The sequence below is a fragment of the Pseudorca crassidens genome, chromosome 16, assembly GCF_039906515.1.
Source record: "Pseudorca crassidens isolate mPseCra1 chromosome 16, mPseCra1.hap1, whole genome shotgun sequence".
Taxonomy (NCBI): Eukaryota; Metazoa; Chordata; class Mammalia; order Artiodactyla; family Delphinidae; genus Pseudorca; species Pseudorca crassidens.
The window spans coordinates 78,901,364-78,916,142 of NC_090311.1; the positions used below are offsets into that span (position 1 = coordinate 78,901,364).

The 14,779-nt window shown below is 43.3% G+C and overlaps 2 protein-coding genes across 10 annotated transcripts in view; one reads left to right on the forward strand and one right to left on the reverse strand.

Moving 5' to 3' along the window:
* Nucleotides 1–3,887, forward strand: part of B3GALNT2 (beta-1,3-N-acetylgalactosaminyltransferase 2) — a 58,148-nt gene extending 54,261 nt beyond the window's left edge. For 2 of the 3 annotated variants that reach the window (XM_067711053.1, XM_067711051.1), the window contains 2 exons: nucleotides 1,160–1,321; nucleotides 2,971–3,887. In XM_067711053.1, coding sequence (XP_067567154.1) covers nucleotides 1,160–1,300 — 141 coding nt within the window. In that variant the 3' untranslated portion in view covers nucleotides 1,301–1,321; nucleotides 2,971–3,887. The remainder of the gene's footprint in view (nucleotides 1–1,159; nucleotides 1,322–2,970) is intronic. The other variant, XM_067711052.1, reaches the window with a different exon arrangement.
* The window catches only part of TBCE (tubulin folding cofactor E), a 118,976-nt gene that overhangs the window by 6,488 nt on the left and 97,709 nt on the right, over nucleotides 1–14,779 (reverse strand). For 2 of the 7 annotated variants that reach the window (XM_067711046.1, XM_067711048.1), the window contains exons 6-17: nucleotides 13,707–13,806; nucleotides 12,458–12,560; nucleotides 11,016–11,092; nucleotides 9,633–9,728; nucleotides 9,024–9,088; nucleotides 8,869–8,933; nucleotides 8,348–8,500; nucleotides 7,644–7,797; nucleotides 6,131–6,199; nucleotides 5,526–5,585; nucleotides 2,955–3,046; nucleotides 2,499–2,786 (exon numbers count right to left, since the gene is read on the reverse strand). In XM_067711046.1, coding sequence (XP_067567147.1) covers nucleotides 2,694–2,786; nucleotides 2,955–3,046; nucleotides 5,526–5,585; nucleotides 6,131–6,199; nucleotides 7,644–7,797; nucleotides 8,348–8,500; nucleotides 8,869–8,933; nucleotides 9,024–9,088; nucleotides 9,633–9,728; nucleotides 11,016–11,092; nucleotides 12,458–12,560; nucleotides 13,707–13,806 — 1,127 coding nt within the window. In that variant the 3' untranslated portion in view covers nucleotides 2,499–2,693. Of the gene's footprint in view, nucleotides 1–111; nucleotides 1,489–2,498; nucleotides 2,787–2,954; nucleotides 3,047–5,356; nucleotides 5,406–5,464; nucleotides 5,586–6,040; nucleotides 6,200–7,643; nucleotides 7,798–8,347; nucleotides 8,501–8,868; nucleotides 8,934–9,023; nucleotides 9,089–9,632; nucleotides 9,729–11,015; nucleotides 11,093–12,457; nucleotides 12,561–13,706; nucleotides 13,807–14,779 lie in introns of those variants that run through there. The other 5 variants (XR_010936031.1, XM_067711047.1, XM_067711050.1 and 2 more) reach the window with 5 other exon arrangements.

A 14,779-nucleotide genomic window follows, 5' to 3' on the forward strand; every position in this document is an offset into this window, starting at 1 on the left:
GCATCATAACTGCTCTTGATCTAATTCACAATAATGTGCCTAGATCTCACACAGTATTTGTCTGAGTCTAAACCAAAAGGAAATGTTTTGAATGGAAGTTCTCCTACTCACAATGAATTGAGTTTTTATACGTTTGATCAGAAATTCTTTGCAGCTTTAAAACACAAAAGAAGCAGCTGACTTCAGATTCTGGCAGTGAGGTGGCCCCGCAGAATGTGACTCCAGCTGCACCCACCTAAGTGCGGGCTATGGTGCCAGGTGCTCAGGGGAGACTCTCCGTCCCACCCGTCCAGGGCCAGGGCAGAGACAGGCCTTCTCTGTTTCCTTTAATACTCCTGGAGGCTCTCGGCCCCCAGGGGCACAGGGCTCTGTAGGAAGGAGTGGTCAGTCTCCTGTCCCCAGGCGTGGCCTGTAAAAGGCACATGCTGACTCCAGGCCCTTCTACTCTCCAGTTTCCTCTCCTTTGCCACCAGTTCAGCCATCCTTTAAAAAGACATTTTTTATTATATCCCTCCTTTTTATGTTCTCAAGTTGAATGGGATCTGTATTCTGCTATATTGCTGGAAACAGAAGCCAGTCCACAGAGCTGGGAAGTAGGCTGGTGGGTGAAAACTCGGACTCTGAGTCTGACAAGACTCCATTTCGATCCTTCCTACTCAGCCTACCAGCATGAACTTCACCGTGACCTTGAGCACGTTTCTTCACTCTTTTGTTTCTCACTTGTAAAAAGGAAATAATTCCTACCTCACAGGGTTATTGTGAGAATTAAATTGGATAATATTTATAAAGCACTTGGTATTGTCCCCCGAATATTGTAACCATTCCCTCAGTACTTGCTGTTGTTCATAATGCTATTTGGCCACCTCTTCTCCAGTAGCAAATACGAAACTCTGCATTTGTGGTTTCCACACCCTTTCTTCATAGAACTCCCTTTGCAAACTCTTAATGCACACACTGCACTGTTTCTTTATTCCACAGCCTCAGGGTCACCGGTGGGTGCTTTTCCTACGCCCCACAAGCTGAGTGGCTTCACACATGCACTTGTCTTTGAAATAACTTCAGCCTCACTGGGATCTGGAAGCTCCTGTATGCATGCTGTCTGTCTTCCAGCAAGGTATGTCACGGCTCCCAAATCAGCTTTTGTTTTGTTTTTCAACAGGACAGCCTGTGGCTGTGTGAGAAGACCTGTGAAACAGGAATGCTGTCTTCCCCTCAGTATTCTCCGCAAGAACTAACACAGCTGTGGAAACTGAAGGAGTTGTGCGGTGATCCTTGTCGGTGTGAAGCAAGAGGAGGATGAGGTCAATTCGCAGTGTTAAAGGTCAGGGTGGGCGAAGGATGATCTGAGCGGAAGTCTGAGGAAAGCCCAAGGTTCGGCCGCAGATTATATGGTCTTTCAGGATAGTTCTTGGCTGGCACCTTCACGGGTCACCAATGTGGTATTTCTTAACATTTGCACAAAATTTCCGTTTTAAAAATCAACAGATACTGTAGCGTAAGAAAAAAATTACTTATATATTGGAAGATGATTTGAAAAATACCAAATTGTTTATAAAAGAAAAAAATATTTCCAAGTCCTAGTGCATCATTTCTGTTAGTAATTTATTACCTATCATCATTTTTGGTTAAAACTTGGCCTAGTTCAGAAATCTTGAGTAGTAACTGGAAGTTTGAATTTCAACCTGGATTGCAGAGTAGCTCTGGATAGCCTAAGCAGGATAATTAAGGGCCAAAAAGAACTCACAGAAATGCTGTGTGATCACGTATGAGCAGTGGTCACTGATACCAAAGTCAGGGGTTTCTGGAAATCATGTCAGATTTTGTGGATCTCTGAATGAAGTGGGCAACTTGAAAAGGAACCAATGTAACGCTGGGTTTTGGGCCTTGGTTTTAAAGTTCATTTATTAAGTGGACTAATTACACCCAAGTTTCCTTTTGCCCTTTAACATAAATCCTGAAGATCACAGCTTAGTACTCCTGTTTTTTTAAAGTGCTAAAATTTTGTGAATATAAGTAAAATCAAAAACCTCTCAGGGCTTTAATGCCATAGGGATGGATAGTTCTAAATCCTTGGCATTGAAAGCATCTTGTTTTTCTTCCTTTCATTGCCTAATGTTGACCTAATGTAACTGAATTTCAGTCAACGCTAGTAAGCTGCTGTAGAAGAATGTATTCTCAGTTTAGGTATAACTAGGGAAAAGCATGTAATTAATTTTTGTAAGTACTCAAAAAACAGTGCAACTGAGAAGAGAAATCATAGCATTTGTACTGCATAGAAGATGTGCTTCCTTCAGTTTAAGGGACATTTCCCAAAATGACCAACCAAATCATTTTAGTAACCTTTTAAACCAGTAGCATCAACAGAGGATTCCATTAAAACTGGTCTTACGAAGACATTAACCGTGTTCAGATTTTCTTAGACTAGCGAGGTTCTATTTAGTATCTAAATCTTCTCATAATGAAAGAGTCACGAACTATGAAATAAACTCTGAAAATCGTTACTAGGTGCAAAGCCTTTATTAGGGCTGTATACAAGCCTGGAAATGGTCTCCTCCCCGTGAAAAATACAGCTGTTTTACACTTAGGGCAACCTGTAAAACCTCATTTGTTCTGGACCGAATTGTCCCAATAAGTCACTTAATTTCCAGTGAACCCCAGTCACGATAAGCGGTCTAACCTCTATTAGTTGGCTGTTACCATCGCACTAACAGACAGTCTCCATTTTCCACAGAATAAAACTGTAATGACTGTTGATCATTTTCTAGTTCAATCTCTCTGCCCGGCATCTAAAATTAGACAAAGGGGTGGGGGTGATTAAGACAAATGTGGCAAAACCTCCCCCCAACAAAGATGTATGGTTTCCATTTAGAATCAGACCATGTTACGTAGAGACATAGCTTAGTAGCAAGTCATAGTGTGGGGAACCTGACTTTGTGTTTTGCTGGGCAACTTACTTTGGGACTTTCATAGGACAACAGAAGTTCTGACACAGGAACTCTGAGAAGACGTGACAGCAAGCCTTTCACCTTTTGAATTGTCATGGATTCTATCAAGGAAAAGAAAAACCATCAAGTTCTCTCAAAGGACAGTTACCTGTAAAATGAGCTCACGTGACAAGACCACAACTGTAATGACAGCTGTCACTGTCATTTCATACTATCAATTTACCCAGGTAAATGATCAGGGAACGGCTCACCCACCACGTGGGCCACCAGATCAGTGTCACCACTTAGGGGGTCGTTTGGGAGGCTGGGGAAACGGAGCCGATGATTGACCTAAGTGCCCTTTGATGATGAGTTTTCATACCATTTCAGCAGTGTTTAATAGTTCCTCCTTAACCTGAATAAACCAGAAATCATATTCTCAGCACAGAAGAATAAACGTGAGTGAAATCATTAACTTTTTAAACCTTTGTGCTTACTTACTTACTTATGAGGTACTGAGAGAACGCTGGCATGGGGCTCGGGCGCCATGAGGACGCGTCTCAGTCTCTCTGGGTTTAGTTTCCTCCTCTGTAAAGTGAGGTGTAGACTAATGCTCCACAAGCCCCCTTCCAGCGCTCCCCGTCTGTAATCATTGTGGTTTATGTGTGTAATGCGATACACATACAGGGACCACCAGGCATGGCAATGTAACTTAATGAGGAAAAGCTTTGGTTTGTTCAGAAAACACTATGAACTTCTCTCCAAAGATGGGTATGGTAAATACTGGATGTCTGATTATGAGCAATACAGTTTCTTTGAAGCTTTAGCTGGAGGTACAGCAATAGTGTGGTGTTCCTACAACAATCACATGTATTCAAACAAATATTTTTCTATCAAAAACAATTTTTGTAAAAGCTGTTTTTATGCAACTTGTGATAATAAATGTTTATTTTAGAATAAAAACTGGCCCTTTTCTTGTTTATGTACTGAATATAGACACTGAATAGATTACAGTGTTGATTAACATAATTTGCTCTTTTATTTGTGAATATATGATAGATAATCTTGTCCTTTCAAAAGATTTAGGTGGACTGGCTTTCCTTGTGCAGAGGGTGGTTAGTGCTGGCTTAACTCTGCTGAGTTCAGAGAATATAGGACTCAGATTTGGAATCGCCTGAAGCATAATGATGATATATAATTTCTCTAATCTCTGCTAGTTCCACCTGAGGATGAATAAAACTCAGACCGTGAACACCGTGGGAGGTCGGGGAGGAGCCATCAGCCCGGGACAGCACTCATTTGCGCTCTCCACAGTGCCTGACCCAGAGGGTTCTGCGCCTTCCCAGGGGAAGCCCAGGAAAGGAAACTTAACACAGCCCTAGCGAGAACATTCTTGAGCACGTTCCCACAAGTTGATTTCACGTAAGAGAAGGAAAAGTGCAAACACGTCCAAAGCTAACTGCTTTTAACAGAAAGTCCTGGCCCTCTCCCACTCGTCTGTCCCCATGCATGCCCTTACTGACAGAAGTTAAGTCTGAAAACAGAATAATGAAGCGGGGACCACTCATTTTAATTCATCATTATGTAACAGTGGCAACATTACACTTCACAGGCATAGAAACTGGATTTCTAGTAAGTAAAAATGGAGCAATACTGGTAATTTGATACTAGATGATGGTTCTGGATCATAAAGGTACTTCTTTGGGCACAACCAAAGCCTTCCATAAGCAATACCATGATAAGCTTGTTTTATTTGATAAAAATGAATTAAAAAATCAATGTGAATTCACTGCACTGACAGGGAAACAGAAGGGTATTTCACTAGAGTCATTTACGGTAATAGATATTTTATTTCTTCTTCAAATCCTCACTGTGCTAAATTTAAGCTGTTTATATTTTAGTATTTAACTGTGAATCAAGTTTAATTTTGAGATTCAGACTAATTTTTCTTTTGACTGACAGTTTAAGTTAAGTTACATTGATCTAATTTTGTTGACATAAAAGTATTTATTTTCCAAATAAAACAAAATCAGTTCCAACAGCATCAAGGTTTAAAGTTCTGAAGTAGTTTTTTTTTAAAGAAAACCATTTCAAGCGTGTCCATTAAAACAGCGTCCAAGAGCTGTCTCTGCAGGGGCTCCTGACTGGTAAGGAATAGAAAGCACCCAAGCCCAGTGCCAGAACATCTCTGGCCAAGGAAAGCCCCCGGAGCAGCAGTGTGAGAACTAACCAGCAAAGGGCCTGGGGAAGGCCCCGAAGGGCGAGCACTCCCAGGCTACTGCCTCTGGCTGAAGAGGTAACCGCGACAAACAAAGCTGTTCTCTAGATGAGCTGAAAGTTATGCGAGACTTGAACTTTCAGGGGGGAGTGATGTTATTAGCATGGTGTTAGCATTTTAGAACGTAAAAGCTAGTGGAAACCTATATAAGCTGTAAGAGCCCACAACTTCAGAAATGAATGAAATGTTTTACCTCCAGCCACCTCGAGTTGAGGGGCCAGCGATTCAGAAGCATAAGGAGGAGAGAGAGAGACCCAGCCACCTCGAGTTGAGGGGCCAGCGATTCAGAAGCATAAGGAGGAGAGAGAGAGACTCATTCTTACCTGGCAGTTGTTTCTCTATGACTTTCTGATCAAGTTGATTAGGATGTTTTATCTTCAGTGCTTGAAAGAAAAAAGGAAAGAGACGAATTGAGCCCTGCTGTAGGACGGATTTACATCACATGCACATTACCAGCCGCGGCCAAAGGATGCAGCTCTTCATACAACTTGGCTCAAATCCCACTAAAGGAATAGGATGCTTATTGATGTTTAAAATTCCTTCTATTAATACTTCACTGAATTACTAACAACAACAAAAAAGAGCTGGACCAACATTCTATGGCTTTCCCGTTTCTCCTTAGTACTTCTTTCCTGACGTTTTATCTAGGTTTTCAAGTGTAAGAAAAGCCACGAATTTCCAAATCACAGTTCAGTTCCTACTCAAATACTTCCCACATGTGCGAAACTGTTAAATGAGTTTAAAGAATGGGAATTGCTAACATGTTCAAAGTCAGAATTTAGATATGTTTGAGAGTCATCATTTCTTTAAAAATTGAACTACTCCTCTAGGTACTTACTTAAAAGAAACAATCCCTATAAGGTCATCACTATTTCAGCATCTAAGGACTCGAACACAAATAAGCGGTCTTTGAATGTGGGGTTCTTACTTAGTAGCTGGTTTTTGAGCAAAAATGGTTGTTGCACTTTGAGTTCCCCATCTTCAGGTGCGCCATATTCTGTTTAAGGAGAAATGAAAAAGGATGAATGATAAACCAAAAGGCCACTGTAAGGGAAAAAAAAATGTACAGGTTAAGTGTCAACCTAGCCTTTTCCTTTCCCAGGATGAACCCAGCAGCAGCTGGATGCGAACCTGGGATCTGCTTCCTTTTATCTGGTTACTGGTTTAGTGTATTTTTTGGAGGGATGGCCAGACAGCAACGGCTGCCAAGCCTGGAACCCTCCTGTCTTCCGTGTGTCCCATCACGGGTCCCTAGAGACAAGACGAGGCTGTGCCTGCAAATACTGAGAACGCTGACGCGAGTTTCACCTTTGGTCATAGTTCCCTTTCTTTCTGGGACCTGAGAGAAACTCGACTCACAAACACCTTCACCAGGTTTCAGCCAGGTCGTGCAGTGCTGCTCTGGGCACCCAGAACCACCGCTGCAAACCAGGTCCCCTGCCAGGAAATGCAGCCTCTACGTAAGGTGTAAGGAAAGCAGCCCCTTCTCCTCCTCTCACTTCTGCCAGGACCACCAGGGACGAAATGTCTATAAATACCCTCCACGCTCTGCTTTGTATTCCACATTCTTAGTGGGGAGACAGTGAGCCATACCTGCAGGGCTGCTTTAGAGCCGTCCCTGCCCTGCCCCCGAGTGATTTAGAATTCACCTCAAGTGGCCAGGAAATCGGCCAGCTAATGGAGTCATCTGACAGCAGTTCCCACGGGCAGCTTCTCTTCCTTAAAGATAATGTTCCAGCCTGAAGTGTTTATGCAGTGAGCTTCTCACATTCTTAAATATATAAAAAAGAAAACTGCATAAGAGGGAAATTTGGAATAATAATGAAATCGAAATGGAAAGTACATCAGGGACAAAGAGTCCTGAAGTTGGAGCTTCAGTGTCCAAGGAGCCAGGCTGGAGGTCAGGAAGCGCCTTGCACACCAAGCGCCAGGGCTGGTGAGCCCCCCGAACGGAGCACTCAGGAAAGCTACACTCGGCTCTCATGAGCATTAAAATTACCTGGGGAGAGAGCTTAAAAACACCAACGCCTGGGTTCCACAGTAAATGTTCTTCATTTAAAAAATGCCCTAGGGTATAGCCAGGGTTGGGCTAAGCTGGAGGCCTTCCTGCCCTTCCTGAAGTAGGAAGTGGGACCCACCTCCTGGAATCGGAAGTTCAGTGAGTAAATGCTAAGATGAGAAGAACTTCTGTTTAAGAGCTGCCTTCCCCTCCTCCTCCTGCTCAGAGATGCTGCAGATTTACCTTCTCTAAAGACGACTCTAATTAATTATCTGCTCCCAACTCGCTGCTAGAGCCCCTCCTGTCCATTTAGATGAGTATAACAAAGACCCAGTGGAGAAAAGCAACAACACTGAGGACCTCCTTTGACACCCAAAGGGAACTGTGTCCTAGTGGACAGTCCCCCCGCAGCCCCGTGAGGGCCCTGGTGCACAGTACGTACTGAGGCAGAGTGACTGGTATCTAGGATGGGCTGCAAGAAATTCCTCGTTTGGTCTGTTTTTGTCTGGATCTTGATGTCCACCAGCCTTTTTCCATTCATTTCCGAATGCTTTTCGGTAATCAAGCTCAGCCCCACGCCTTTCCTCTCGTTGAATCTATATGGATGTGAAATAAAAGCAGGTCTATTAAAGCACTTTTCTAACGAGTGTGTCTGACACCCTCTCCTTTCTCCACCCCCTACCCGTAGAGAATAATAAAACTGAAAGGGACAAGACAATATATTTCTACCTTTCCTTTTTAATGTTAACAGGATCCAGGAGTTTCTTCAAAAAGAAAAGTGGATTTCAGTTTTATCCTTTTCTTCATGGAAGTATCTGGACTATGCCTGGGGCCCAAGGTCACAACATGAGGTCCTCAGCCTGGAGGAGCTGACTTACTGAGAGAGTACCCAGTATTCCTCCCCTGCCTCAAATGACAAAAACTGGGCCTGCCAGGGCAGCTGAGCAGCGGTTTTCCCTGCAGGCATCTGAGTGTAACACCACCTCCCAAGGAGCTGGAAAAAACTGCCATTGAGAGGAAATAATACTTACCATTTGGAGGAAACGACATCTGATACCCTTTATGGTCTTCCACTGTAACTTCTCCTTACACTGGACCGTTTGGTTTCTAGTTTAAGAAACACCTTGTCAGGACACCAGTACTCACCGCACACTTGTTCAGGGTCCTCAGCTGACCGATCCTGGCGATGATGAACTGCCGTGTGGTCTGTGCGTCTTTGCTGCTTTCAGTCAGGGGGTTTCTGGTGCAGGACAGCGCATGCAGACTCTGTAACTTATCCAGCTCGTTGATAGATGACCACTGAAACCCAGCAAAAGAAAACATATGAAAATAAACATGTTTCAGGTTAATTTTTCAGATTATTCGGACTAGCAGCAGAAAAGCAAAAGTCCCCAGTTCCATCGGAGGCATGGAATTTCACCATGCAGCGAGCACCCACGAGGAAGGCCACCTATTTTACAACTGTGCCGTGTAAACTGAAAGATGGGCTGGTTGAGTGTGAATTAATCTCTTTCTTAATATTTTTGGGTTTGTGTGAGGAGTTTCACTCCAAGGAAGCATTTCTCTTTCAATTTAAAATATTCTTTAACAGCAGGAACCTACAAACTGCATCATGAGAATGGAAATAAGTGATAATGTAAATACATACATTCTGAAGAAGCTCTCACCTGTGATATGCGATTGTCATTTAGTACAAGGTATTGCAAGGAAGGAAACATTGATGTTTTGCACCCTAGAAGGAGAATTAAGTTACACAGTAGAAGGGAAACAACGCTGAAGTATGGGGGAGCCGGGGGAGGGGTTACTGAATAATCTCATATACCAATTCCAGCGTCTGGAAAATGTATAGAAGCAAGTCCAATGTCAGAAAGGATTAGTTGTTCTAATCTGAAATGTAAAAATGTTAAATTTGATTACATAGGACAATATAAAATGCCATGGGCTATATCAACCAGACTAGATTTGTAAATTTTTTCCTACACCCTAGGTTTTGATCCCATGAGAAATGCTTAGAAACCCTGAAGTCCAATTTAGGGCATGCAAAGCGGACTCTCTGTGCTACATTCTGATGATCCTGCAGTCATCAAACAATTCCTGGGCCTCCTGCTGTGCTAGGTGCTAAATGGGTGTCAGAGAGCAAAGAGACACCGTCTTACTTCCCAAAGTTCAATGAATGAAGACTTTTGATATCAGCACCAGGGCCAAATTATTCATTCTTCAATGATCTAGTACAGACATAGACTACACTGTATGTGGTTCACAAGTCAATTCTCTAAATGAATTCAAATAAAAATTTCCCAAAGGGAACTACTCAATCTGGGAATTCCATCATCATTATCATATTTCCACTGAGAAAGTATATATAGCATAGGATCCATTCACTAAAAATTTACTAAGAACTATTGTAATAGGCATTTTAGGAGCGGGTTACCTGGGCAGATATGCTATGAGAAACAGCTGGTTTTCATCAATTAATTGATTAGAAGAAAGGTCTAACAACTTGACTGTCTGGAGAACATCAGTCGGCCTGTATGGAAGATAAAATTTTTTCAACATTAATTTCTTAATTGTTTTCAAAGATACGGCCCTAAAATACCTGCATCTGGTGTTAAGAAGAGGTCAGGGGGTGGGAGGCAAGTATATGATATGAGTATAAAAGGGCACCATAAAGGATCCTAGTGGTGATGGGAATGTTCTGTCTGTCGACTGGACCAGTGTCCTAGTTGTGATACTGACCATAGCTTTGAAAGACCTTACCAATGGGGAAACTGGGTAATGGGAACATGTGATCTCTGGGTACTATTTCTTATAACTGCACGTGAATCTAAAATTACCTCAAAATTAAAAGTTTAATTTTTAAAAAACTACATTTGCCTGTATAATAAATAAAATCATTCTGAACACTAAATTTTCATTAATTTGAATCCTTTGAGAATTTGCTGTAAATGTGTCCATGTTTAAGTTTGTTTTACATACTAATTTAATGATACCAACACAAGAGGAAGATTAGGCAACAACATATTTAATCTACTCAAGACAACAAGCTTTTTACACACAGTCATCCCTCAGAATCCATGGGGGATTAGTTCCAGGACCCCCGTGGACACCAAAAGCTGAGGATGCTCAAGCCCCTTATATAAAGGGACATAGCATCTGCATATAACCTACACACATCCTCCATATAGTTTAAATCATCTGTAGAGTACTTGTAACACCTAATACAATGTAAACAGTTCCAGTGCCCCGCAAATTCAAGCTTTGCTTTCAGGAACTTTCTGGAATTTTTCTTCCCCCAAATATTTTCCATCTGTGGTTGGTTGGATCTGTGGATGCAGAACCTAGGGATATGGAGGGCTGTACTTTGGTACATTGACCTTGAAAAGATAATGCTAATTTAAAATCCATTATTTAATCCTTAGAGCATCTCCTACAGAACCCCCACTTAGAAACAGAAGTTAAATACATTTATGTAAAACTAATACAATTCATGGCTTCAAAAATATTTAATTCAAGGCTTTCACTCTGATGGGGTTTCCTCAATTAGAACCTCTTAGTGAAGTTTGAGTTGACATTCTAATTTGTGAAGGCAATGAATAATAAGCATTTCTCTAATTCTTATTTGCACATCCTCCTAAAACTTAATGTTTATTTATTCATAGTGACTAAAGGATACGCAGCTACTTGTCAGAGAGAGAATGATTATACCTCTTTACCCTCGAAGTTTGGAAAAACTATAATACATAAAAATGCTTTTGAATTAAAAAAAAAAAGAATGACAGTGGTGACCGATGCGTTGATGTAAAACCCTGGTTACCTTTCTGAAATGACGATACCGTTGGACTCAAGGTACAGTTTCTCAAGGACAGGACACCTGGAGGCGCAGTGGAGCACCTGGGGGGAAAGTCAAGGCAGGGTGAACACTGGTCATTCTCCCCACGTGCTTATCACTAGAACCTCCACACGGATGCAGTTTAGCTACTGTTGTAGAAATAAGTGCCTTGGGGACTTCCCTGGCAGTCCAGTGGTTAAGACTCCATGCTTACAGTGCCGGGGGCACAGGCTGGATCCCTACTGGGGGAAGTAAGATCCCGCATGCTGCGTGGGGCGGCCAAAACATAAAATGAAACAAGATAAAATTAAAAAGGAAAGAAAAATGCCTTTGGACATTTTGTTACAGACTCTATCTCAGGCCAGGAGTGCCAGTGGATGGCTGATAAAACTACGGTGTTAAAGGGCCGTACTTTAATGACACGGGAGCACACAGCTTCGAGCACCTGGAACCAACCAGGACAGGTATCAGCCCATCATTCAGGCATATCCTGACCTGTACAAAGTGGAACTGGAGATGGTGACCTAGCACGTTCTCATTATTGGATACAGTTTGTTGTGTTTGGTGTGAAACACCTTTCCTTACTTCTCAATGCCAATCTGGGTTTATAAAGAATGTACTAATACGACACACTTTATCAACAACTATTTCTACATTTTCTCACTGGACCTTTACTGCCATCTCCACCTCCAGAGTCTCTCCGTGCCCTTCCTTCCTGTTCTGGAGGGAGCAGCTCTCAAGGAAGGAGCCCTAGGAAGGAAGTCGGGCGGCTGTAGCCACGGACGGCCCAAGTGAAAGGCCCCTTATCTCTTGGGGAGGTGCCCAGGTGGCACTTCACAGATGAACAGCTTTGCTGGGATGTATTTATCTGCACTTGCTTTGAAAGTGGAGTGTTCTGGGTGTGTGAAGTCAGTTAACCTCTGACAGAACTGAGCAGTACCAGATCTAAGTTCCAAAGGCTGCAGGGCCCAGGACCCACGAGTCCACTTTCGAGCCCAGCTGTGTACATGAGCAGTGGCTTCTAGGAGCCGAACTGCAAACAAGAAGAGGGTGTGAGAACCTTTCTGAGGCTCGGCCTCGGCCCTAAGAACACTCGTGGGGAAACTCAGGCAGCTAAAAGCTCAATCCAGAGCTAACTCTTAAGGCTTTTCAAAGCTCAGCACGTACTGGGTGCAGACCACCAGGTGAGCCACTGCTCAGGAGACACCAGGACTAATCAGAGGCCCAAGAGAACAGGATGGATTCTGAGACACCACCTTCTACTAACTATGAGGATTCTGTAACTCCTTTCTGTAAGGCCGTTGAAAGAACCCTATTATCTGGATAATAGGATGATAAATGAAGCCACCGCTGAGCTTCAATCCCCCATTAAACCAAGAATTTAAAACTGTTTATTACTGGGTAACAAACCAAAGAAATATGTTTACCTCCGTCCATGTGATTCCTATCCGGTTAAGGACTAAAACCTTCAATGCAGAAAATGTTCCAGTTGGAGATGGTGAACCGGAGGGAAATTTTAGTTTGTTTTCACTGTGTAGAAGAAGAGACACGATGAGCTTATGGTGATAGAGGAGGCCCAACTGGGACAGTCACTGAAAGCAGTACTTTGGGATTTGATATGAGGAGTCTGGTTTGTTTCAACCTTAAAATGCGATTATACTAAACACAACGTGAGTCAAGACTATCTAATTTTTAATAGTTACAAGATACAACTTGGTATCTAACAGGCAGAGGTGTGTTTATGGGGTTAGGGCCGCGGTGGGGCTGCAGGTTTCCTGAAACACAAGGCTCAGGCACTGATCTGTGAGGTCAGCTTCTGGCCGCACAAGCTGTGGCTCTGGACGCTGTAAAATTCAGTCCCGCTCTCAAGAGTCTTACTGACGTGCTAGGCTGTGGGCTAGAATTCTGCTTCTAAACAGAGCCTGCTAACAGGATGGATGAAATAAATTACTGCCCTGAAGTTCTCTCTCAAGATCCTATCTCAGAAGGTACCCCATCTTGACAGTCACTGTGAATGAAGATACCATTAAAGCCCTTATTTCCAGAAAAGGTGACGCCATGGGTCGAAGTACACTCTGTGCTCTATTTGCAAGGATAACTAATTTAGGCCTGTCCAACTGCTCCACTGAACCTGCCTGAGCCAGGAACAACTCACCTGTACGTGTAAAGTTGGCTCAGGTGTGAAAGGGGGTTCCTGGCCGAGCCCTGGGAAAGTTAGGTTCTGAGATTAAAACTAATCAGATACTCAAGAAGGCCTGGAAAATTGTGACATTAGTTAAATACAGAGCTCAGTGAAAATTCCTTATCAGAACTGAATTAAGCAGCACCCCGATGAAATGACTCATTCCTAAAGCAATTAAGTGCTGGAAGGTTAATCACATCTCCTTCTGCCCACTTAAATATCCGAGTCCCCAGATGGGCCATCTTCTACGGTCAGGCCTGTAAGAAGCACGAAGACCTTCCAGCTCAGTGCAGTAGCCACCCTGCCCCGCTGCCCGCGTCAAAAGTAAAACACGTTACCTATTAATGAATCACCTCAGGTGATCATTTGAAAAACTAGAATCATCAAAGAATATTAAGGAATAAGTTAAACTTAGATAAGTAAATTCAACTAAGCCGTCCTCCCCAGCTCTTTCCCACAGAGATGCTGACAATTAGGCAACCGCGCGTTCATACCTGAGATTAAGGACTTCCAGGTGCTTGAGCTGATCAGCAATATCTACGACTTCATCCCATGATGACAACAGGTTTTTTGACAAATCTATGCTTCTAACATCTAAATGCACATGTTAAGAAACAGGAATATGGAAAGATTCATAAAAGACAGGATGGTAATTACCTCAATTCTGGAACATGGGATTGTTCCCTTTTCACTTTATACCTTCTATTCTGCTTGAAATTTTTTCATGAGCACATATTACTTTTACCCATTTTAATCATCCAGCTGTTCATCCAGAAACTAAAAAGTTCATTGTCACATGCTACAAACTTGCGACAGACACAGACAATCAAATGAGTGAGAAGCAAATGTTGTCAATGCTAAACCATTCTAGCATTATCCAACAAAAAGAGAAAAACCAACAGTGATGGTAACTGTGATCATCGAGCACCTCAGGTGCGCCCAGGGGCCTTGCCCTTGGCACTGAGGAGCCCCTGCAGCCTCACATCAAGCACACGCATCTCCTCCTGGAGGGCACCGCTGAGCTCTGTGCTGCAGGAATCCAAGTAAGGAGAGGCACCTCCGGGGGCCAACCGGGTTAGCTTGGACACATGTTCAAAAGTGCTAAGAAAGGCCTGCAATGCTGAGGGTCTCCTGTGGGTTGGACGGAGTGAGTGTGACACCCACCATCCCTGGTACAGGAATCCAGAGGGGGTAAACCAGTAGAACAGAAAGAGAAAGGCACCTGATGCCGGGGGGAGTGGTGGCAATGCTATCAAGAGGCCAAACCCCTGGGCAAGAGACAGAAAGAAGCCTGGAGCAGGACTGGCCCAGCTCAAGGAGAATCTCACACGCTACTCTGATACGTGCAGAAGCTGTGCAGTTCATTCCTCTATTCTGCAAATGGTGGCTGGGGGCCAGGTGTCTAGCAGTGAACACGCCGATCAGTAAGCACCGCATCTCTGGCGTGCCAGATACAGACACATATCAGAGTACCAGCGCCGGGCCTGCAGCAGAGCGGGCGTGTGAGCAATTTATACACGTTGCTCATGGAAGACCACCTTCTCTAAGGTGATGTGTGAGCAGAGAA